The 25,969-nt window shown below is 40.2% G+C and overlaps 1 protein-coding gene across 1 annotated transcript in view; it reads left to right on the top strand.

Moving 5' to 3' along the window:
* Positions 1–9,744: 9,744 nt before the first annotated feature.
* Positions 9,745–25,969, top strand: part of PTCH2 (patched 2) — a gene marked incomplete at both ends in the record, with an annotated part of 60,865 nt that continues 44,640 nt past the window's right edge. The window contains 2 exons of the mRNA XM_083357942.1: positions 9,745–9,885; positions 11,271–11,463. Coding sequence (XP_083214068.1) covers positions 9,745–9,885; positions 11,271–11,463 — 334 coding nt within the window. The remainder of the gene's footprint in view (positions 9,886–11,270; positions 11,464–25,969) is intronic.

Here is a 25,969-nt window from a genome sequence, read left to right as displayed (position 1 = left end):
CCTGATTCTATAATCCTGCTGCTTTTCAGTCAGTGAACTTTTGCTGTAGGACTACAAATGCATATAGACACTGTACGTTAACATACCTGCAGGTCACAGACTGGGACGTTTTCAAAAGTAAATGTATTTTGATTTGAATCTTGAGGAGTAAATGAATCATATTTCTGAACTGCCTGTTGATTAATCAGCTGATTAATTATTAAAATAACAAAACTCCATACAGGTGAAATACTGAAAAAAAAAGTAAAAACTTGAGAAAAGTGCTATCTACTGAGCCTAAAAAGAACAGGTAGTCTGAAAGATGGAATACAGGTGTTGAATAAAAGTTCTGGGTTAGGCACCCGGCTAGAAGCCAGGAGATTGTGAGTTCTAGTCTCACCTTAGATCAGGGGTGTCAAACTCAATTTCATTGAGGGCCGCATCAGCATTGCGGTTGCCCTCAGGGGGCTGGGTAGGTGTGGCCAGGGTGGGCGTGGCCTACTGGGTGGGCATGGCTAGAGTGTGTATGGCCTACTGGGTGGGCGTGGCCAGCTCTACATCGTTCGCATCAAGGGTGCCTATGGGGGCCTGGGCAGAAGTGGGACAGATCTGAGGATCTCTGGCAGAAGGAGGGTCTCTCGGCCAGGGCCAAGGCAGTGGGGACCGTTCCCTCACTGTTTCCAGGATGGCTTCGTGGGCCACATGAAACCACTTCGCGGGCCGGATCCGTCCCCCGGGCCTTGTGTTTGACATGTCTGCCTTAGATGAAAACTGGCTGGCTGATCTTGGGCCAGGCACTCATCCTCCGCCCATCCCACCTCACAGGATTGTTGCTGTGGGGAAAATAGGAGGAGAAAGGAGTATTAGGTATATGCACCACCTTGAGTTATTTATAAAAATAACAAAGGTGGGATAAAAATCTAAGCAATTAAGGCATCTTCAGGGGAACCGACTCTTGTCTGAAGTCCTCGAAGGATATGGCCAATCATAGAAGGCACAGTTGGCCAGCCTTTTAATAGCTGGGTTTAACATTTTGGAGACAACCAAGATAATGCTATACAGTAGATGAGGCCAGGATTTTCTTGTATTATTCTGGAGGGATTAAATCTGCATTAAGGTATCTTTTATAGCTATTCTGTCTTTCCTGCCTTAAAACGAAATCATGGCACCACACTTCAGTAATTAGGATTGGAAGAGGCTCTGGAGCATACAGAGGTTAGATTTGGGGGTGGGGGGGTATGATGCCCCAAAACTGGTGATCATCCGCACTAGAGGTAAACAATTCCAGCAGGCTAAATGAACCAGTGGTTTGAATTAGAACAAAATTATTTTGTTTTTATTTTTAAGTATCAGAAGCCCAAATATGGATAGGTGGAGACAAATGGCATCATGTGCATCCTGACATCATCGTATAAAGGACAAATTATACCATTTGTATTTAACTACATATTTTGTGTCATGCTATCATATATGTAATATCCACCATGGCGTCTACTGGATGCTTATGAGCCCACTCAATTTGGTCAAACAACAGACTGTTTAATACACAAAATCCATTCTGTTGAAAATGCTTAGGGCAAGCTTGTTTGATGTCTAATTACCTAATGAACATCAGAGACGATGTTGAAATTCAGTATCTGCCTGCATGCAGTCATCTATAGTAGACTTAATATCCATTTCTTTTTACGGTAACAAGGGTAGATGAAGCTGGAAGATAAATAGTTTATTATTCAAGGAGACAGCACCATTCTGCTCCATTATTATCAGTCACAGGATAACCTCACTTTCTAATGTAATGTTCTTTTTTTATTTCATAAGTAAAGATTTTAAAATTCTATTTTAAAAAGGAGTATATAAGTGTATAAAAGGAGCATTAGTAACAATAGGGAATCAGATAACCCCTCTGAAATCTCAGCATTAATCTAAATCAACTAAATAATTAAGACTGTCAACATTATCAGTGTTTTGTCACAGTTATCAATAGATGTATAATAAAGCAGTATAGTTTACTCTGAATACTATATAAGGGCATAAAAAAGATATTCTTGGGCAGTTTCTTCCATTATTGTCCACTAGGGGGATTCTCGTTTTCTTTCTCCTTTAAAGTTGTGATTCCATTTCAATGACCAATTGAGTTATTGAAGATACTGAGCTAAGCTCTCTGGAAAAAATGATACGAGATGGCCAAAAAAGAAATAGAAATTCACACTTACTCTATATGCATGATTAAAATTATTTGGAAAAACAAATGCAAAACAAAATTTAAATATTTTAAATCTTTAAAAATGAAAAATGAAAACACTTTAATTTCACAACATATGGATAGACTTAACCATAGTTTCAATTGGGAAACTGTGACCATCCTAGACCAGGCCAAGTCCAAAACTGCTAGGGAATTTATAGAAGCCTGGCATTCTGACAAATTAGCCATAGACAAATAGACACAATATCTATACTATATACAATGCAAAAGAGACAACAAGCCAAAAAGGGAACAAAAGGACCAGGACACCTACCCACCAGCAATCAGCACCCAGATGATCATAAATTAACTCCAAGATTAACATCAGACCAACAGTCAAGTAAACAATACCCCAATCAAGGAACTGAAAAACAAGCCAACAGGAAACAGCCCAACCAAAGACCCTCTAAGACAGGCGTGTCAAACTGCACAAAAAAAAGTTGAGATACGTTGGGACACGTCATGTGGCGTGGCGAGTTTGACACCCGTGCTCTAAGATCATCCCTACCAACACTAACAGGGCAAGCTACTAGAATAGAAACTAAAAGCAAATCCATTCCTTACTAGTACTGATGAAGTTACTTAGTTTGGGTAATGAAACGTCTGCAAGAAAACAACCAAGCTCAGAGAGCATCAAGGACCCCTCATTTCAACCCTGAACTACAAATATTCTCCTTTATTGAAACATTTAAAGATAGATTTTAGCAAAATTCAAATAAAATTACAGCAATCCATATCAGTTCAATATACCCCCTTTATTAGTAACAGCACCATTTGTCAGAATATGCTTTTGTGTCTGCCTTGCAGCTAATACAAACAATATAATTTGTATTATTACATATTTGTCTTCATCAGACAACAAAAAGATTCTTTTCTTCTAAACTACACTGATTCAGTTGGATTAACAAGGGCGTAATGAATCTAGCTCCAGGTTCCTTCTAAAGTTTGCAATGCAATAAGTAATAGGTAAAATCTTCCCCTGTTAAGTTATTACAAGAGCATAAAGGGTAACTAGTTGGAAACTTGTTATATCTTCCATTCTAAATGGCTGATGGCTTTGTTTGAAAGTGAAGTCCTGTATGGGTTTCTCCCAGCGAATGGGATGTAAATAGTATGACATTCCTTGTCCTTCTTGAAAAAATGGATACTGTTTAGCTAACTTAAGCTTATATTCTTGCTATCTATCTTGTTTAAAATCTTTAAAAAACAAGTAGTCCCTCAATAGTTTAAGATAATTTGCACATTCTAACAAGCATTGTGAGAGTAGTTTTAGACACAAATTTATCCATCTGGTACTGTTACATTTTTCATGGTAGCCTTGTTTTGCTGCATAAGTTTCAGAAATTAATTGCTTTTTTACCTTTATATTTATTGATGGATAACATCAATATTATAATAACATTGCTGCTAGTGTACATGGGATAAGGCTAAGACTGATCTTATGGATTTATTCTGGACCACTTCTAATTCTTCTCATTCACCAGAAAAAAGAGAATGGGAAGGAGTGTTTGCTATCAATACCCATCAAGAAAATTTGCTACACTGGAGGACTGAGAGAAAACTGAATTTGGTCTGTGAGTTTCTGCTTCCCCAGAAGAGAAACCAAAGCTAAAAAGTAAATGATGAGATAAAAGAATCCTGCCCATAAATTAGACTTTATGTGCTACTTGTGGAGAAAAGCACAGCCTTTTCTGTACAAAACCAGAGCAATGAATGTTGCAGTATTACTACTGAGATCTTTCTTTGAGTAACTGATCTTCAAGTGTAGAATAACCACCTGGAAATTGTAGTCCCAGTCTGCTCTGAGCTGAGGAAAGCTGGTAAAAACTAGATAGTTTCTTCAGATGTGACCTGTTTTAGTTGAACACCTATGCTGAACAGACAGTATAGCAGATGGAAATCAAAGTTTATTTCTGCAAGAATATTCTTTTCAGGGCCTATAATCTTCTATAGAAGGTAGCAAAAACAGTGTCCCTTGTGGTTCCTCAAAGACCAACAAACATGCTATAGCATAAACAATCTATTTTATCAGTTAATGAAGTATTTAGCCTGAAAAAGAAATATTGGAGATTTCCTTTTGGACTTTTACCCAAAAAAAAGCCCTCCGGTTTCAAATAGCCAATAAATAGGAGTGAAAAACTATAGCTTTCCAGATGTTGTTGGACTACAACGTTTGATAGACTGACCCAGCCTGGTCAGTGGTGAGGGATGCTGGGAATTGTAGTTCAGCAATGTTTTGAGGGCTTCAAATTCTACACCAGAATAGCTGACAGTACTTCAAGGTGGGGAAACCTAAGGACCTTACTTATATTGTTGCCTAGAAGCAGACCAAGCTGGTAGTTGAGCACTGAGGAAGTCTAAATCAGCATGGAGTGGGGGTTGTCACTGCAGCTGCTGCAGCAGACTCATAAACAGACAGAATGTGTGGGATGTTATGCAGAGAACTTGTTCTCATTAGCTGGATTCTTTTAACTATGTCAGTATCCCTTTGCCTCATAGGAAAAGGTCGGAGGCAATATTTTACTAATAGAGACCAGTCCAGTTCAGAATCTTAAAATCACATTAGTTTTGCTGACTTTCTGATGGCTTAGAAGACTCTTTCCCAAGCCAATGTCCTTCAAATGTATCTGACTCAACATCTCAACAATCCCAGTTGTCACAGAGTTGAAAGAGAATGACAGGAACTGGAATCTAGGTACCTGGAAGGCATCAAATTGGGAAATGCTGTTTCAATGCTGTTTGATTGTATTAAAGCAGTGTTTCTCAACCTTCGCAATTTATAGATGTGTGGACTTCAACTTCCAGGGTTCCTCAGCCAGCTGGGGACTCCTGGGAGTTGAAGTCCACATGTCTTAAAGATGATAAGGCTGAAACACACCGTAATGCAGAAAAGAGTGGGCAGTGTATCTGGAGTGGGAACCTATTATCCTCCAACTTTTCCTGCCTCTACTGGGCAAGCAAACCTGCTGGAAATTACAGTTCATCAAGATCTGAAAGGCTATGGATTCATCACCGGTGATCTATATCAAGGGTGTCAAACTCAATTTCAATGAGGGCCGCATCAGCATTGCGGTTGCCCTCAGGGGCTGGGTGGGTGTGGCCAGGGTGGGCACGGCCTACTGGGTGGGCGTGGCTAGAGTGCGTATGGCCTACTGGGTGGGCGTGGCCAGCTCTACATCGTTCGCATCAAGGGTACCTATGGGGGCCTGGGCAGGAGTGGGAGAGATCTGAGGGTCTCTGGCGGAAGGAGGGTCTCTGGGCCAGGGCCAAGGCAGTGGGGGCTGTTCCCTCACTGTTTCCAGGATGGCTTCGCGAGCCACATGAAACCACTTCACAGGTCGGATCCGGCCCCCGGGCCTTGTGTTTGACATGTCTGATCTATATGAAGACTGGATTAATTTATTTCAAAAAGCATTAGTTTTTCTCTCCAGTCTTTTTTCGCTCAGTTCCAGCAGATTTTGCAACTTAACTAAGGCAAAGGCTACTTTAAAGGAAACATAAAGGAGACAATTAGTCCAGGATAAAACTAGGCAACCCATTAAATTACTTTTTCTCGGAAAATAAAAATGATTTTTTTTACTATTAATGGTTAAGACATAAAACCATTGTTGTGGGAGTAGTAGCAGTCTACTGCGGTAGCAACAAAAATGAAACTAACAAACAGAAGCACTAAGGTTCTTATATTGAGATACACAACTGAGCCCAAAATTTTTGTTGCTAGGTGAGACATTTGTTAAGTGAGTTTTGCCCCATTTTATGATCTTTTTTGCCACAGTTGTTAAGTGAATCACTGCAGTTTTAAGTTACTAACACGGTTGTTAAATGAAACTCGCTTCCCCGTTGCCTTGTCAGAAGGTTGCAAAGGGAAATCACATGACTCTGGGACATTGCAGGTGTCATAAGTATGAACCAGTTGCCAAGCATCTGAATTTTGATCATGTGACCATGGGGATGCTGCAACGGTCGTAAGCATGAAAAACGGTCACAAGTGCCGATGTAAACGGTCACAAGTGCCGAATGGTCACTAAAATAAACTGTTGTAAGTCGAGGACTATTTGTATTATCAGCCATACAAGGTAGTCCAGACCAGGAAATCAAGTCCCCGGGAAGACTAAAGCTACTTTTATTGAGATTAGCTATAATGAGAAAATCTTGTGCTATACCTCCTCCTCCTCCTCTGGAGTGAATTAGGAAGGTTGAGCCATTTTCAAATGTTATCTCATTCTCTGGATTTTAAAAAATGCTTCATTTCTTTGTGCCACATATCTCCATTCAAGTAATCTTCCTTACTGTCTTCAGACATAATGATAGTGAACATTGTTTCCATTGTAATGAGCTACCAAATTTGTTCTAGAAATGGATTGTACAAAATTCTGTGTGATTGCTTTTGAGAACTTCCCTTCTTTCACTTGATCTGTTCATAAAATATTCCACTATGCCATTTCCCCAGGATCCTCCATATTTGTCCTATTGCCTGATAAGAAAGTGGTGGTGACTCTACCATGATGGATTACTGAACACAGCTTTCGTTCCCGTCAAAGGAGGATACAGAAATGCATACAAATACAACTCTGATCTGTTTGGGTTGTCCAAACTGAGCTTTGCTTCAAAGAATCGTGTGACTATACTAAGACTGCTTCACATCTCCTTGAAGAAATTAGACCCACCATTTCGGAATGGTGGTTACATGATGGTCTTTCCTACACGGTGGGCCATTTTCATCCAGCTCAGGGTCTGTAGCTATATAAATGAGTATCTATTAGATGCAGGGCTTTTTTTCTCATAGAACGCTCAGAGCGGTGTTCCGGCACCTTTTTTGGATGGAACCTTGTAGGGTAGGCAAGGCGGGTTGTATGACATGTGTGAGTTCCGGCACCTTTTTCTTTTACAAAAAAAGCACTGATTAGATGCATGCACACTTCTTCCTGCTTCCTGACAGAAGTATAAACATAGTAACTGTCTTGCAGGCTGAAAGAAAATATCCCCTTTAAAGGCCCATTACTTGATAACTGACTACAATAGGGAAAGGAGAGATGTTGCCTGCTGTAATCTAAACAGCACTGGTAGGTAATCATGTGGCTTATTCATGTGGCTTGTTGTGTGTTAAATGTACATCCTGCTTTTCTTTTAGCAGCTTAAGGCAGTGTACATAGCACTGTCTCCTTTAGTTCTTCCTTTACACTGTGATATAGGAGGTTCCACAGAGTAGTGTATTTAAAATTATCAATAAATTCTAAGTATGTGTCTGAACTTGAACCCAGGTATCCCCAGATATCCAGTACTTTAACCCTATACCATACTCCAGAAGAGAATTTTATTCTGTAATTGTCCTATCTGGGACGGGGGGGGGGGCAGTCCAGACTATACCATCTTCTACTTGCATCCCTTTTCCAGCAAAAAGAGGTGATGGCTTTTGATCAGTAGCATAAGACTGTCCATCAAGAAGCTCACCCCACCCAGATTTTTTTTTTACTCACTTGCCTCAGAATTGGCAGGAAACCTTCTTTTGGTCTTCTATTCTACATCTGAACAGTCCACATCCCGTCTTCATAATGTAGGATAGGGAAATTATTTTTTTGTAAATTTCAGTTACTCTTTGTTTTAGATAGGTTAGCGTGTGGGAGGTGGCTGACAGGGTCACTGCATTAGGCAGCTTGCATTATAGTTTATAGTTTATTATATTTGTATACCGCCCTTCATCAAAGTGCTTTAATTTTATAGGAAAATTGAATGAATGGAAAAGGAAGGGATTTTTTTGGGGGGTGATAACTGGCCTGGTTGTGTTTTATCAGTGATGAGAAGGAAGCAGGGTTAGGGCTAGGGTTTGTATGATTGAAAGAAGAGGCGGAGATACCTGGGTATGCCAAGGTTTACCCTTGGCCTCCAAGCAAGTCTTCTGTCTTTAGATGTGGTGAAGGATGCTGCTCAATTCCCCATCTTAAAAGAACAAGTCACCTATCTAGAAGCATCATCCTGGACCATTTGAAGCCTGGCTTATCTCTCCTCTGACCACACCACCAGGTTTTATTTCCATTTTATAGATTTTGTTTCCATTCCTGACAAATTAAGATAGGTCAAAATGAGTGGTCAGAAATCCTTCGCCTGTGAAGACAGGATATTTCTTCACATTTCCAAAACCATTTTCCTTGCTCAATATGGCAGAAAATGGGTCATTGACATACCGTTTGATTTTGGAACAGTCAAAATTGGCGGAAAGAGACCAAAAGCGATAAGATAGTTGTTGAATGCGTTAGGTTAATGACTGTAGTTTCCCTTAAAAAAAAACCAACAAATTTAGGGGTAACAACAGACTGACTTTAAGTTCTAAGTGACACATGACGGGACTCAATTTCTTTTGGAAATTTCACAGCCATCCCTGTTGATCCCCTCCTTCTCTGGGCCCACAGGGTTTAGAGAAAGCACTTTTCTCTGTGGGGAAATCACAGTCTTCTGTACATGATTAAACCCTTCCTTTTGCTTACAGATCCTGCCTAACTCCTGATGTAAGCACCGGACGTTTTGCACTGTATTTTGGCAATTACTTACTTAAATCATTCCTTCCCGTCACCACTCTACAGGGACCGTTCTTTCTCTTGTATGCCCTAGTAAGTTAGTTCCAAGTTTGATTCCCCTATCCTTTTCCTGAAATCCCACCAAGCTCCCCTTTCCTTAAACTAAAAGGTTTATTCTTTCCCCCCCCCCACCCTACTCCAAAGTTTCTCGTCCCCCCCCTCTCCCCCCCCCCCTCAAGTTTGCAGCTGTCTCGATGTATCCGAACGTCCGCTTGCAATTACAAATAAAGGAGCTGGTTTGGATGTGGGGAGTGGGGGGGGGAGGGAGAAGCTGGGAAGGGACAACGGGCAGTAAGCATTTGAAAATCCATGGAGCAGAATTCCTGTGTGGAAGGCCAGGCTCTCTCCCTCCCTCCCTCCCTCCTCCCTCCCCCCTCCCTCTGCCCTCATTGATTTGAGGCGGGGAGGAGGGAGGCGCTGCCTGGGTGGTCTCCTCTCTCTCTCTCTCTCTCTCTCCACTTTGGTGAGCTGTTGCTTAGCAGCTAATAATAGGAGATGTTTGCGGAGTAATTTGCCTCTTCCTCGGCCAATGGGAACTGGAGCGCTTTCCCATCAAACCAAACCTTCCTTTCTCCTCCTCCTCCACCCCCCCACCCCCCCCTTTCCTCTTTTCAGGATCTCGAAGGAGGCTGTTGGTTCCAAATGTTGGTGGGACGGGTTCCGAGGCGCACTGCAGAGCCGGGCAGCCGAGCGCTACTCCTCTCGCCCTCGGAGGTTGTGTGAGTGCTCGCTCGCCGTCTCCCACCGCGTGTCTAAGGGCCACGCTGGGCGGCGCCCGGGGGGGCGCCTGGATGGCCCCGGATTCGCCCCCATAATGTTGGCAGGGGATCCCCGCCGAAGCCATTCTGAAGCCTCGGAGCCCGCACTTTGCTCGGGTGGATTAAGCGCGCTCGGGAAGCCGCCGGAGCTCCCCGGCTGCCCGGCAGCGCCGTCCTCGTTCGACCCCGCACCATGGCGTCGGGTCAGCCGGTCCCCGGTCCCCGGGGCTTCTTGGGAGAGCTCCCGTCCCCTTACGCAGCTGCGGCCAGCTCCGATCTCCTTCGGAGACCCAGCTACTGCCACGCAGCCTTTGCCCTCAAGCAGATCTCCAAGGTAAGGAAGCGGGACGGCGGCTTCCCTTCCCACCCACGGACGGGGAAGGGAAGAGTGGGCAAAACCTGGGGGATTCCTCCTCTCCGGGAGCCGTTACGAAGGGGTGAAGGCGAAAGCAGCTCGCGCGGGCGCGGGGATTGCGCGGTGGTGGATCCTCCAAGAGTCCCTTAGGCCAGCGTTTCCCAACCTTAGGAACTTGAAGATGCGTGGACTTCAACTCCCAGAATTCCCCAGCCAGCATAGCTGGCTGGGGAATTCTGGGAGTTGAAGTCCACGCATCTTCAAGTTCCTAAGGTTGGGAAACGCTGCCTTAGGCTTCTTTGGGGTGGGAGATGCAAGGAGGAGGCCGGCTCTCGCATGCGTGCTCCAGAGACAGTCTGCTCTGGGGTCCCCGAAGCTTGTTTGTTGAAAAGAGGGGGAGACGAGGCAGAGCCGTCCTGGGGGACTGTTCCTAATGGGGAGTCAGGAAAGGCCCGCTCCCGAAAAGATTCCTGAGAAGATGCGAAGGGGTTTAGGAACAGGAGGACCCACCCAGGCTCGCTGGAGTGTGAGTAGGAGGATGGATTTCCCCTAGTCATGTGGAAAGAGAAGTCCTGTCCTGGTCAGGGCTTTGGAAGAAACACTGGAGAGGATCAAAGGATCCCACGGAGAGAAGGGTGGAAGAGGATGAGGGACTGAGATAAGACGAAAAGATAGAGCTGACAAATGGGGAGAAAAAGCTTACACCTCTTCTTCTCCCCTCTTTCCCTTGAGAGTATCTGGGAGTTAAGTTGACCAGATCCTTGACCTTCTAGCTGCAGTGAGGCTACAGACACCAAACAAGAAGCTTCAGTTAAGAGCGGTGTTCAGGAAAAAGAGGAGGTGAGAATCCTTCTCTAAGTCGTCATCTGGGTGGGACAATCCCACCAAGTCTTAAGTGTAAACTTTGCAGTGACTTCTCATTTTTTGCATAGTAGCTGCCCAAAATATAAGTGTGAATGGGCCCATCTTTAGAGGCACCAGTCATTAGTGTAGCAGGCTTAAAGCCATCATTTTCAGCCAACACAACCCTAAAATACAGTGTGTGAAGATTATGGGGTACAGTCCAATGCATCTGGAACTGCACAAGGAAGGCAAAAGGAGGGTGAACAAATTCGTATCTTCAAACTAGAAGGGAAGAATCAGCAAGGAGATGAATAAGTTACTAGCAAATAGATTCAATTGACCCCGTAACAGATGACTGACTACACGTTAACACCTATGTCCCCAAATCTGTGAGTAGGATTTCACAGGAATGCTTTATTTAAAGATAGTAAATCTTCCTTAACCCCAGTGCTAGCTAATCCTCAAACAGGATGTTCCATGTAAGGAAAGCATTTTGGCTAACTTTCAGTTTTTCTCCCCAGGGTAAGGCTGTTGGCCAGAAAGCCCCACTGTGGCTGCGAGCCCAGTTCCAGGCTCTGTTGTTTACATTGGGCTGCTGGATCCAGCGTCATTGTGGCAAAGTGCTTTTTGTGGGGCTGCTGGTCTTTGGGGCATTGGCAGTAGGGCTGCGAGTAGCCTCCATCGAGACTGACATTGAACAGCTCTGGGTAGAAGGTAAGTTTCTTCCTGGTTGATGTGAATGCTAGAAGGACTACGTGTAGCATGGAGTGTGTTAGGAGTGAGATAGAAGTTGTCTAACACATTGGAATAAAATTTAGTTTTGGTACCAGCAATTAAATGCCTTTGCAAAGTAGATGTTAGCAGACTCCAAAATTTCATGCGGGATGGAAGCATGGAGCTTCTCACTTTGCACACCTTCTTTTAAGTGACTGATACCAAGCAACAAGTCTATATTTAATCCCTTGGATATTAATTTTTTCTTCCATTTTGAGGGATTTTATCTCTTGTCTTCAAGATATGCAGTGAATGTAACAGAAAGAAGTGTAGAGTGTGACCATAAAGTATGTTCTACAATCTCCAGAACCACTGGGCAAAATAGATCTTTTTATTTAAAAGAATAGTTATATGGGGAATATATACATGTATAAGCAACTTCTATGCAAATCTCATGAGCGCAAAAATGAAAAATAATTGTGACCTGGTATATCAATATTTTTCTATGAAACAATAATTTTAGGACATTTCCTAAATTACGTACTGCATCACTGGAGGTTTTTAAGAAGAGACTGGGCAGTCACTTGTCTGAAATGGTATAGGTTCTCCTGCTTGAGCAGGGGGCTGGACTAGAAGACCTCCAAGGTCCCTTCCAAATTCCTATTCTATTCTATTCTATTCTATTCTATTCTATTCTATTCTATTCTATTCTATTCTATTCTATTCTATTCTATTCTATTCTATTCTATTCTATTCTATTCTATGGCAGATGTTGTAAAAGTATGGAGTACAGACTTTCCATGTTTTACAGTAGTTCTCATGGAATTATAGGCAACCACAAAGTAAAAAAATAAAGATGGGTTTTACTTCAGTTTTGTTTGTCACTTAAGACTGCTCCACAGATTGTATGGCTAAAAGGTATCCAGAAGGTATCTGTTTTGAGGGTTTCACTAATGAGATGCAACATTTTAGGGAGAGCTTTTGAAATTTTGGGAAACCATAGATTTTGATGTTTACTTATTTAGTTGTTTACCTATTTATTACACTTTGCTTTCTCTTTGAGAAACTTCCAGGTTGCTAGTCTGGCATGTGAAGAATTATGCAGAGGCACACCTATATAGTTTAAGCAAAAGAGTTTTAGTCATTCTGCAGGCCATTTTCTGATAAGAATGAAATCATGGTTAATCTCTAGACTGACCTTTAATCTCTGGTTTGTTCAGTCACATTTAAATTAATCTATTAAGAAATTATTTAAAGCAACAAGTTTAAGGAAGCAAATCTCACCCACAAGCCAAAGATTTAATGACTTTTTTTAAAGAGACAGTTTGACTCCTGTGCCAGACTTGTTCGTAGGAGTGTATGTGTATAAACCTTTTATTGCTACTCTGCACATGTGTGCTTATGCACGTTGTCTCATTGTAAGTGTGTGCAATCCAGATTTCTATCAGTGAAAATGCATTCCTCCACAAATACAAGTATAATTAAATTGATATTCTTCCCTCAGCTATGGTTTTTCTTGCCACCACTTCCTGATTGGTTCATTACATTATTGATATTCGAACACTGAATTATCTTTCTGAAGGTGATACTGAAGGAGTGAATAATTACAATCTGCAACCAAGCTGTCAGTTGTACTTTAGTTTGGATCCCACTCTCTGGCAACTGAGAATGAATTCAGGTTAAATGCAGCCAGCTCAAAATAATGGTATCATCTAGGAATGCATCTTAATTTGATAAAAAAAAACCCCGGATGCTTTTAGGAAATCCAGCATGCTATCTTTTTAAAAACTATTGCTTTCTCACCCCGTTCTTTCCCTTCCATCCAGTCCCTTGCAATCTTCTCCCTTCCAACTCCAGGTTGTGCTGAGTTTTCACACCCTGGGACTTATTTATTTATTTATACTTTTTTTTTTTTGCAAACAGCCTGGGAGCTTTCCAAGAGCAGATGTTTCTCTGTGATGACTGTCAGCGATCTTTGGCGTTCCACACCTCCTCCCCCTGCACAACCCAAACTCCCTGTGTGGTCCTAAACTACTCTTGGATTTTGTTCAACAATAAAGGCAACTTTACTCTTCCACCCTCCCACTCCCTTTTAAATAAAACCACACTCACATGAATGCCAGTAAAGTTTACCCACCTGTTTCACACTCTGAAAGGGGATTGGGAAAAAAAAAGAAAATACCTCAGCCTTAGCCTTTTTCCCTCCCCTACTTCTTGCCTCTGTGTGATAGAGTCTCACGGCAAAAAGGAGACCCATCAAAAATCTGCAGCTGTTTAAACATTTAAAGGTGGGAAATTCCCTTTTTTGTAATCAACACATCTTAGTCCAAATCAAGAGCCTCCCCCTGAGAACCTACAGAACTGGGTTTGTTCTTAGTTACTGTTTGGACACTGACAGTTTGATCAATCTTTAGGGCAGGATTCTTCTTTGTTGCCTCTTCCAGTGTTGAGTTGCCGCTTGCAGGATCTAGGGCTCAGCTTTGACTGCTGCATTGAAGAGAACCTATCCACAGTCTTAAAAGAAATTCTCACCGATCCCATTTTAATGTACACTATACTTCTCAACACCACAAGTTGTTTATTATCTGGTTGTGCTTGTACTTCAGTGAAATGCAATGTTGTCAGTTGACTAGAATTTGCCAGGCACAATATATTTGAGATAGATTGTTATGGATAGCTATGTGCTGGGAAATTTGGATACACAAAATTGGCATACATGGAAGTAAGGGAAGATTGCACCTATATGTCTCCTTTCTTGCTTTCCTCCATCTTCTATTCTATAAATGTGGTTATAAATCCTTGGCTAGTTAAAACACAGCTTCTTTCTTGGAAATAAGTACTGATGTGAAAGTGCTTTTTGAATGCTTCTGCATTCTTCTCTGTAGTTATTGTGGGTCTCTTAAATATAAGTTGGTTATTAAGATATTGATTTCTAAATCTATGTTACCAATCCAGAATACAAAGCAGGCAAATCTATTTGGATTCATGACTGAATTTGACATGTGCTACATCCTTAGTCATCTTTGATTGTTTTGATTTGAGAAAAACCCTAAACAGATACATCTTGGATAATGAGAGGAAAACATTTTCTGCATTTCAGAAATTGACAAGGCTGAAACCATAAATAGATAGACCAGAGTTGAAAGTGGGTGTGTCCCCCCCTCTCTTTGCCCATTCCCTTGTCTTATCCGCCTCTTTTTTCCTCATATAGAGGTAATTCTTGTGGGAAGAAGAAATAATTTATGCCAGATAACAGAACTACTGGCTTCATGGGAATCCTGTTTTCTGTTCTGTACTTTGAATTCCTCCCCCCTACCCCCGTCTTTTTCTCTTCCCTAAACTTTCCGATTTAAATCTGGGCTCATCCACAGGTTGAAAGTGGAATGTGGATCGCACGACACAGATTGTTAGCCCTGATCTAGGGAGAGACTTCTTCTATCCTACTGTAGTATAATTCTTTCTGTCAGTTCATATCAGTGGCAACTTCTCAGAATTTATTTTATCAGTATGGATATTACAATGGATATGGGAAACATCCTTCAAACAGAACATTGATTCTTAAAGCAGAAAATTATCGGTTTATAGCAGGGGTGTCAAACTCAATTTCACTGAGGGCCGCATCAGCATGGCGGTTGCCCTCTGGGGGCCGGGTGGGTGTGGCCTACTGGGTGGGCGTGGCCGGAGTGCGTATGGCCTATTGGGTGGGCGTGGCCAGCTCTACATGGTTCTCATCAAGGGTGCCTATGGGGGCCTGGGCAGGAGTGGGACAGATCTGAGGGTCTCTGGCAGAAGGAGGGTCTCTGGGCCAGGGCCAAGGCAGCGGGGGCCATTCCCTCACTGTTTCCAGGATGGTTTCGCGGGCCGCATGAAACCACTTCGCGGGCCGGATCTGGCCCCCGGGCCTTGTGTTTGACATGTCTGGTTTATAGTGTCTATGAAAATGATAGCAGAGACTATGCAAAATAAAGAACTTGGAAAATAGGTATTGTAGAAATCAACATCACACCTGATCTTCTGTTTTTCTACTCATCAAAATAATTATGGCTGCCTCCTGTTCTTGAATACCGTCCCTCTTTAGATCCCTTCCACCTAATTATTCTATCTGCAATGTTGTTATAAATTATCCTTCTTTAGACTCTTACCATTCAGAGTGCAACTCCTGTCATTCCTCACCATGATTCCTAACACACAAGAAGAATACCAGATTGGAAAAGATTTGGTATAGATACAAGTGTGGATAAGACTTGCCATCTACACCTGGATTTGGTGCTTTTGGTTTGTATAGTGTAGATATGATCTTCCTCATCTAAAGGCACTCAGGCTTTCCCTCATCCTGAGGCCATTATTTCTTTACCTCAGAACTGAATGATATGAAGGTAAAGCAGTTGATTGGGAATGGTAGCAGGAAAATGTTTGTTTGAAAGATTTCTGCAAGCTATGCCTTTTAGTCTGTAAGAATGTTTGAGACAATGCAATTGCCAAATTAAATTGATGTTTTTGAACTATGAATGGTTTAAAAGATTTCGAGGTTGTTAAATCTTTTGTGGTTTATTCTGGAAAAAGATCAAACCATTATTTGTTTTTAATAAAATAACTTTTTCTGCTGCTGATATCTTAAATGACTCAGAGACAGAAGGCAATACAATATCCTGGCTAGATTCTTTTCCATGGATCTAAAGATACACTAAGTTCTTACTTCTTTTAGGTGGACATTATTCATCTCAAGTTTTGAGTACAAATGATTGTCCAATTTTATGCACTGAAATGTGATTTTAGCAGGGATAGTTCAAGCTTTTTTTTCATAAGCTTTCTTCCTTAACTAAATTTTTACTAAAGGATCATTTTTGGACACATTAAGATGTGTTTTCTATGCATAAAAAATTGTCAAGAGCTAGTGACAATTAAGATACTTTAAATATATTCCATGAGCAACATTCAGGATTGGCACCTTATAATTAGAAATGTGATAAAGGAATAGTATGGAGGTTTGCAAGTATTCTGGAACAAAAAACATGAGTTTATTCTACATTACCCCACAAAGACCAGCATTATAAATCTGAATCTTTATTTTTTTCAATCTCTTGCATCTTTCTATGTACTGATGGGTGGTTAGTTATAGCCTGATAATAACAGCATCCTCATTAGAAAGAAAAAAAACTGGCATGGAATTGAAATCATAAATAATATGCTTTTGTTTAAGTTTTGATGAATAAGCATCCAGAGGATTTCTCAAATTTGTATGCTGTACTCTGTTATATATTACAAGTATTTATTACAATGAGTAATCCTAAATACTTGAACTAAACACTTCTCTGAAAGCTCATGGCATTTTTTTCACTGGATTAGGGTTTTTTTCATGTCACATGGTCTACTCTAGGCAGATTTATAAGGCTTCACTTAGAATCAACTGATGGGAATAGTAGTATCTTCATTCATAAGTAAACTAAGCCTTATTTAACATAAATGTGAAAGTCAAGGTGATAATATTGGGATTGTATTACTTTAAACTATGTGTGGGAGCTTGCACAGGTGCTGTTCTGTTTTCCAAACACTCTTCTAAAAGGGATTTATCTTGGTTTATAAAGATTTTTTTTCCCCAATTAGTACCTGTTTTTTGGAAATTTCACAGCAAGGAAGGAACCTCTTAATGTTCAGGCACATCAGAGTACAAAATACTAAACATGCTTATGAGTAATACTGATAGTGATCATCTTAACCAGTTTCATACTAGAGAAAAAGTTGATAGCGATGTCAAGGGGATTGGTTAGAAGGCCTTATAGGTTAATCTCTTTGATGGCACTTGCCTGTTGGCATAGTTATAACCATGGTAGACTGCTCATTAGGGATTAAATCTAAAGCTTGGGGCTTGGAAACAAGCAAGTATTATGGAGGCAAAAGGTCATGGCTGATTTATAGGCCAGGGTGACCTCAAAGAAGGCAGGTTTAATTTTTAACTAGAATGTTTTAGTGTAGCTGGCCGCAGGGCCTTTTTAAAAGTAGCTGCTACTGGATGATTATTCTGGCAGACTAAACGCTTTTATCTTGCATTCCCTAGAATGTGCAAAAAATAGAAAAAAAATATGGAAGGCTTTTTGCCCATTCATATTAAGTGGACAAGAACAGAAAAAAAAGATGAAGAAATGCTAGTTACCCAGAGATCTGGAAAGTGCTAGTGAACAAACAGATGCTTATTGTTCGAAAGTGGTAGACAAGAGTCTTCTGACTTTGAATATGTTTCCATATCTTGAATATGTCCGGATAGATTAAACGATAGTTGGTTGTGTTTCCTGCTCCAGGAGTTACATCTGGGTGTTTTTTTTTTGCTGTGGATCTTCCTCTTAAATAGGATCATTCAGGGAAGATTGATTTTCTTTTAGTAGTCAAAATCAAATGACTTAATTAGCACATTAAATAATGGATGAGATGACAACAGATTTTATCCTGTAGACTGGGACAGAACAAATCCTAGATTCAGTTCTAGCTTGGTGACATAGAAAGGGGCTAGTAATACAGGAGCAAGTTAACTTGTGTATTTGAATATAATATGTGACTTGAGGCAGAATAAGAGGAAGAAAGATTCTGATATTTGGATATTCCCAGAATATACAAGCCTGACATGTTAACTCCATTCTGTTAGTACCGTGATCTAACATTTCTTTATATAATATTCAATGAAGAATGCCTGAACTATATGAAAGAATTGTGTATATAGAGTGCTGAGACTTGAAAATAGAAGATACATATTCATTCAGAGAGAGCTGATGTTTGATGGAAACAGATTTAGCCTGACGCCTCTGCATATGGGATGAATGAAGCTATCTTTGAATTAGATCAGACCACAGGATGTTTGTGATTGGAGATGAACCCCATCAAAGTGGGCAATTTGAAGAATGTTAGATGGGCCATCATATGTTCAATTAGGCTTTTCTACTTTAGCCAGCCTTGTGAACAGATAAATAAACTGTGACTGTGGGGTCTGCATACCTCACTCATACGAATAAATAAACAAGCCCCCAAGGCAGCTGAATGCAGAGGCCAAGGGGCTTCAATGTATATGTGTAAGTAATATTCTTGGGTGGGCAGCAGAGGTGGGTGGCCTACTGGCTAGCTGAAGGCTCTGAATGGTTTAGGTGCTGATAAGAGGGAAGAAGGGAAAAAATCTGAAAAGGGTAAAGCCATGGGTAAGATGGATGCCATAGGCTGAAATGTACTTCTCATAGTGTTTCACAGATGCAAAAGAAATTGGAAATAGAACTTGAGATAACACAATTGACCACATGAAGTATATATCGATCTTGAATAGCCAACATTAAATTTATTATTAAACAGCAAACTGAAACATATGCATAAAAACATATCTCAAAATGCTGTGAAGCATCAGGATCCAGCAAATACCAAAGAAATTAGGTAATTCATAGAAACAGGCTACAAAGAATTATCACATATTCTCAAAATTCTATAGAAAGTGCCTTGTTTACAAAAGAAAAGCCAGATTGTTAATTATTTTCTTTCTTATATGAAAGAAGTATCTGCTGATAGGCTCCTTAAATTAGACAAACAATGTATACTCATAGATAGGCCAACCACTCTACTGAAATGGCAACTCTATCACAAAAAATAATTACATGAATTTCCCTTTGTGATGATTTAAGAAAATAAGTTACTCCCATAATCACTTTAGCCTGCATCCGGTATAAATTTATTTAATAAATTTATACAATCACCCATCTCATATATGTGACTCTGGATCAGAGACAAAAATCACATTGTATTGATCACTGAAAATAGAAAATGAAGCATATTTTTTAAAAAAAACAAGAGGAAGAAAACATTTTCCTTGCTTGCCAAAAAGTTAGTATTTTATACCTGTAGTACAAAATAATATTAGTGGTATTAATGTCAGAAATAGAATGTTGGCAATAAAGCCTTCAGGAAAATTTAAAGTTCTCATGCAAAGTAATTATTTATTAGCCCCCTTATTAATAACTGCTCTGACAGTTTCTTGAACCGATAGTTAATTCTAGAGAGTGAAAGTGTTTTCAGATAAGCCTAAAAATAGAAATATAATAACAAAAAAAAAAGAAATTTGCCCACTGTCTTCCAAATCTGCTTTGTTTACTGTCTTTGCTTTGACATTTGCTCTAAGAAGCATCTTCTAACTGTGATGGCCTGCTTTGAAAGGATCTTTCTTTTCTCAAGACTAGCTGAAACTTGCTAGAGTTGCCACTCCTGGGCTGTTTCAGTTTTCCAAAGAATTGAAGGATTGGGGGAGGAAGAAGCCTTTTTTTGGGGGGGGGAATCTGAACAAGAGAAAAGAAGTAGGAAAGACAAGTTAAAATAAAATCACCTTGCTGATCTGCTTGGAAATATGCAATCAAAATTTTAAGACATAAGTGAGGAAAAATGTTGAGATTTTTTAAATGTTATTTTATTGGCAAGGGGCTAACTATAGGACAGAAAATGAAGAAAGCAAAAAGGAGAAAGGAGTGTTATTCTCTGGTTCATTCCCCCCCCCCCCCGGCTTGGAAAAGTGGTCTGAGTTCAAAAAATTCATTTCTTGCCTGAATGAAGGCAGCAATGTGGAAAAATCTGACCATTCAGAGGGGGATGAATGTATGTTTCAACCCCACATTAAGTCACATTAGCAGGCAGTGGAGTGCTTAATGTGGGCATTTTTCACAGCGGCCAACAGAGGAGATGATTAGCATAATTAGTCCAGGCAACTCTATACATATGGAAATGCCAAATGCGTAAATGCCAACACCAGTGGAAATTTATGTCAATGCTGACAAGAGTCTTAGCAGTGAATGGCTCCCAACTGAATCTCTTTTAGCCCTCTTTTTTGGGGGTCGGGCCTTCCCCTCATCTTTGGCCAAAGCTCCTTCAGGCCATTCCTCTCCCCGCTCGCCCCCACCCCATTGCACTGGGAACCTGAGCCCTTTGCATGTCTGGTAAATAAAGACATTAATTTAGGTCTGGAATAAACAAAGGGCATGCCAGGCCTGAGGATTGGGGAATAGGCCTCAAACAAGCCTTTCACTGCTCTTCTTAAAGCCGGATCCCCCCTCCCCGCCCAGCCTGCCAAGGGCTCAGTGCTCCCCCCCACCTTGTTTATTTAGAAAGCAGCTTGGCGTCTCTGTCTTTGTCCCATTAGGTTTGTTAGAGAACAAGCACCAGGGGATGCAGCACATCTCCCCCTATCTCAAACTGTTTAGCCCCAAGCGGTTAAGCTTAATAGGGTGCCCAGGCACCTTTTCTTCCCTTGATGGAGCCAGCCAAGGAACGGGATCCTGGCTGGATGTGTTTTGACAGCAGTAGGCAGCTAGCGGCCAGCCAGCCTTTCAGAGCAGCTAGGACAGGTAAAAATGGCTCTTTTAGCCTGCCCCCAGCGAGACTTCCTCCTGAGCAGCATGGCTCCTTTCATAGCTGCCTTAATCCAGCTAATCCGCCCCTCAACACTTTGAAGGTGGCCCATGGCATGTGCGTGCTGCTTACTCTGTGCAGGGGACGCTTCCAAAAAAAAAAAATCAAGATTCAGGGGTGGCTGCTGCTGCCACGGCCGTGTGTGTGTGTTTGTGTGTGTGTGTGTGTGTGTGTCAGGGAATTGCTGCTCCACTATCCTGCTTTCTTTTTCAGGTCAGTCAAGAAATCAGATCCCCACATGGAACTAGAGGGGACACAGCTGTCCCCTTGGTTTCCATTATGGCTGCATTATTCAGTTAATTGCTGATAGGAGTAATCATGGATTAAACCAAACATAAACTGTCCATGCTGGAGCCTTACTGTCAACCTGGCTCAAGTCCAAGTCTATCTAGACTAGTTTTTTACTTCTTATAAGGCAGCTCCTAATTGTTTATTGAGGAGTTTCCTAATACTGCAGTGAGCGGATATGGGGTAACTTGCCTGCATGAAGGCTTCAACCAGACTTTATTCTTCAGTCCTTTAAAAAAGGAGTTTACAAGTTTCATAATAATTCAAGTCTGTAAACCAAAATAAACCTTATAGGACTGTAGTGAAGACAAAATATGATATAATTCTTCCTAAAAATTGTCATTTGACACATTCTTGTATTAGGCAACAAGTTTATGTAACATAGCATTGATATCTAATATTAAGACATATTTTTAGTTTAGTCAACTATAAAGCAAAAAAAGAATCATCATGGATACAACTATTCATAATAACTAATCCTAAGGTATTTCCTTTAGTGATTTTTTTAATTATTGCTTTTTGTTCTTCCCAACCGATCCAGCAATAGAAATACATGGTGAAAAAGGAGCTTAGGTTTGTGTATGTCTGTCCATCAACTAGAACTCAAAATGCAACAGAACAAAACCAAACCATTATGGCAGCAGAAATCAGCAGAAAAAGATTTAGCTCTATAATGGGCTGCATTTAGACAGGAGTTGTGAAGAAAAAAAAATCTCCAGTGCATCCTGATGGGAGAAGCATTTGGACAGTTGCTTGGATTCCTCCCTTTCAAACTATCCTCCCCCCTTATCATATAAATCAGATTGGAGTGTATGTGGAGCAACCTTCATAGTGCACACTTGCACATCACCACAGAGGCAGATGCACACAGTGGCAATACATATATAAACCTTAATTAAACCAAACCATCCATCCACAGGAGCACCACATATGGACTTACTCTGATTAAACTGTCACATCTCACAGAGAGGTGCCACACATATGCACACACCTTTTTAATATTTGGGAGAAAGGAGATGTTTATACCCATGGACAAAATTAATTGCTTCATAACAGAGAACAAAATACAGATGTTGCCTATGCTGCTGGTAAAGGATTGGAAAAGAATTCCAGAAACTATGTTCTGCATGCTTTCCCTACCTTATTTTAAAATTTAAAACATTTGCTTTATTTCTCTTCTAAATAAGAAGGGAAACCAGTAAGAGATGTGCTTTTTTAAATGATCTGTTAGGCTCTTACAATGTATAACAATGCATACAGATGTAAATATTGTAAATTAGTATGAGACTACTGTCATCGCTTTTGGCCTATAATTCTCTAGATTCCAGCACAAAATATTTGTGCACACAGTTTTGGCTGTAATATCAAAAAACCTTTCCAGACCCCAAAAATATTAAACTTCAAAAGACGTAATTGAAAAAAATGTACAAGGTTTCTGAATTGTAAAAGGTAAGCAAGTTAGCTAAAACCAGGAATAAAGAGCAAAAAAGAATATGTTGGTTGCAGATACTTGAGGACCAAATGTAAGCCAATTTTAGCCTGAGGGGGGGAAAAAGCAGTATTCCCTGATTTTGCATTTTTCTATGTTTACCCAAGTTAAACTTTCACAAACTTTTAATAAGAAGTGCACTTGGGCTTTGGCAAAGCATTTATAAATATGAAAAAATAATTTACTTTGTCTTCAAAATGCACATTATCTTGTTTACTTTAAACATTATGTACTGTGTTTAATATTTTTCCTTTATTTATATTGTGAACTCTTCGTTATTTTGGTCATTTATTTAAAACATTTATATAGCAGCCCATCGTGTACCAAACTCTGGGTGGCTCACAACCAAAAAAATAAAACAACACTTCTTTACAATTAAATATATTACAGTAAAACCGTAAGACTTGGCACCATAGCAGAACTGTACAGCTCACAAGTTCATTTAAACCTATTCCAGTGATTGAAGGAAAAGCCCAGGTCCCGAGTGCTTTTTGCAAAGTTGAAAGGGTGGGGACCTGCCAAACATCAGGGGGAGGGTGTTCCATAGGCCAGGGATTGCCATGGAAAAGCCATGCTGCCTAGGTCCCATAAAATGGCATCATTTTAGGACTGAAGTAGGAGCATGCGCACCCTATCTGATCTTGTAGAACAGGCAGATGTCCTTAGGGAGAGACCATCCTGTAAAGATCAAGCCTGACCTAGAAGGCTGTGCTTTCTATTCTTGCTGTATATCTTGAAAATCAGATCTGCATAAATATGCCTCATCAAGTGAAAAACAGACACTCTACCTTGTACATTGCCAATCAGTAACAATTCCACAGTTCCTTAGCTCCAAGTAGCAACAAAAGTGGATGCTTTTTCTGCCTAGATGGTGGCTTATGTTTCTCTTGGCGAATCACTATTTATGACCGCCTGTTTTATTTAAAGTGTATCCTTTCCCATATTTCGCCACTACATCTCATCCATAGAAATATCTCTATATTCTTGCTTTCTTGCTCAAGCAGACAGGGAACTCTGATCACAGCAAAATGAAAATAACTGTGCTGTGCCTTTCTTAGCTTAGAAGAGGCAATTGACATAAAGAAAAAGAAGATTACTACCAAGGAGATTCTGCTCTTTTTTGTAGTCTTCAGGATCAAATATCAATAATGAACAAAGAACCTAAAAATGATTTTTTAAAAAGCCAACTCAAAATTTTATAGAATAAAAAAATATAATGCCACCAAAAGAGCATAGGGTATTATTCCATATCTCTCTCTGGGTTCATCAAATCATTACCGCCCTCGGGACTAGATAAAGACAAAAGTATCAAGTATCAGAATGTTTATATTTCCATTTACTTTTCCAACATACATTTTGTAGACAATGTTCTTGGAGATGCTCTAGTTTTCTTCTAATGCCATCTCTAAATTCACAAGATGCATTCATGTATATGAATGGTGTAGCATCTTGCAGAAAGTCTGATAGATTTTCGCTAGCACATGGCTAGCTCTACAATAGAAATGCTCAGTTTAGTATTTAGTCAATCAAGTGACAGTTTGTAGAGATTTAGCTATAACAAATCTGTTTCAATAACATTATAAGGATTCTCTCTGGGCTTTATGGAGAATGATATGCTTGAATTAATACCACTTAGCAAATGGAATTAGATGCGCTTTATAAGTGCTTTAATTTTGGGGGGCTGTTTATGGTTTGTGTTATGTTTGATAGCTGTGATACCTAGAATGCTGAAAGGTTTTGTGTCCAAGGAAAGTTTTTGATTTCTTTTCCACTAAATCAATATCTTCTGAAAGGTTCATCTGGATATATTCTTCTTTAAATAGGGAAATTTGGACAAGTGGCAGTAGAGATCAGTGCTCTAGATTCTTGGACAAAAGGAGTAGTTCCCCCAGGATACATACAAATATAATGTACATATAAATATAGGCAATCTAACAGGAAGTAGGAAATTTAGGCAACTGGCTCTTGGTAACTTCAAATATTTTGTGACTGAGTCTTTCCAATTCTGATGCTTATGCTGAACATAAGTGAACAGAATTGCTTTAGCAGAATTAAGAATTTAAAGTAAAAATGCTTTTCTCTTTAGTACACCTTTTCTTTTAAGCTTTGTAAATTGAATGATGCCTGTATTAGGAGCTCTTATATTGTTCAATAAAGTTGTAATTGCCTTGAGAAAATCCTGACTTTCGTTGAAAAGTACATCAAATGCTAAAATTTTAGCTGGTTTCTCCCACTTCTCTGGCACACCTATTCATGGAGTGTATCTAAGCAAAAATATTTGCACATACATAGATTTATTTTCTTAGCAGTTTTATAGAAGTGATTTGCCAAGCAACACTGGAATTCCCAGTGGTCCCCCATCTAAGTACTAAGCAGCTCTGACCATCCATAACTTTTTAAATCAACCAATGTCAACTAGGTGCTACTAGGCAAATAATTAAACCTAGCTTTTGTAGTCAGAGTGGTTCAGTACACTGTGCCATGTGAAACTAGAATATAGAGTCAACTGAGTAAACAGTTGCATTAACCATGGATAAAAATGATGTGTACAGTGTTCACAGCCATGGGATAATAATCAACGCGAAGCGGTTCTCCTCCACTCCATTCCATGAAGCAATTCTAAATTACATAATCTTAATAAGTTGTCAAAATGCTAACTGGGACTTCATAAATGCAATCTTCTTATTTTGAATATGTCTTACAATGGTACTTTGCTACTCAAGTGCTTTGAAACTTGTTTAATTTGGTACTCAATGCATTTTGACACAAAAATGTTGTCCTGGTACTCATTGTTTCGTATTCAACACACAAGCTGGAATTTGTTGATGTTGGCTGCCTTGTGACTCACTACATTATTCCTTATGGGAAAAAGTTGTTTGGTACTCACTGTTTTTAATAGTTATCGTGGCTCCTGGAGCCAATTAACAATCACTACCAAGGTACCACTGTATAAGTAATGCAGTGGTTTTTTTAAAAGATATTCCTGTTCTATTTAAACTCTTGTAATTCAGTATGAAAACCCTGTAACTGATAATGAATAGCTAGTCAATATGCAATTCCTGGCATTGGATCAATGTGTTCATTAATGTTCTATTAAGCATTCTACTTGCTGTGCATTGCATTAGCTGAGTCTTCTAAACTGATATTGAGGCAGTTCTTGGTTGAGCACATTGCAACAAACTAGCATATTGAGAATCAGTTATAATGGCTAAGGATTTTCTGTCAAGGAATTCCTGCTGTTCCACTCAATGCAGGAGAAAGATACTTCTTAGTCACTGAGGCTGTCTGAGACTTTGCCGACAAAGA

The sequence above is a fragment of the Vipera ursinii genome (genome assembly GCF_947247035.1).
Source record: "Vipera ursinii genome assembly, chromosome: 3".
NCBI classification, from domain to species: domain Eukaryota; kingdom Metazoa; phylum Chordata; class Lepidosauria; order Squamata; family Viperidae; genus Vipera; species Vipera ursinii.
This window is presented reverse-complemented; position numbering and strand designations above follow the sequence as displayed.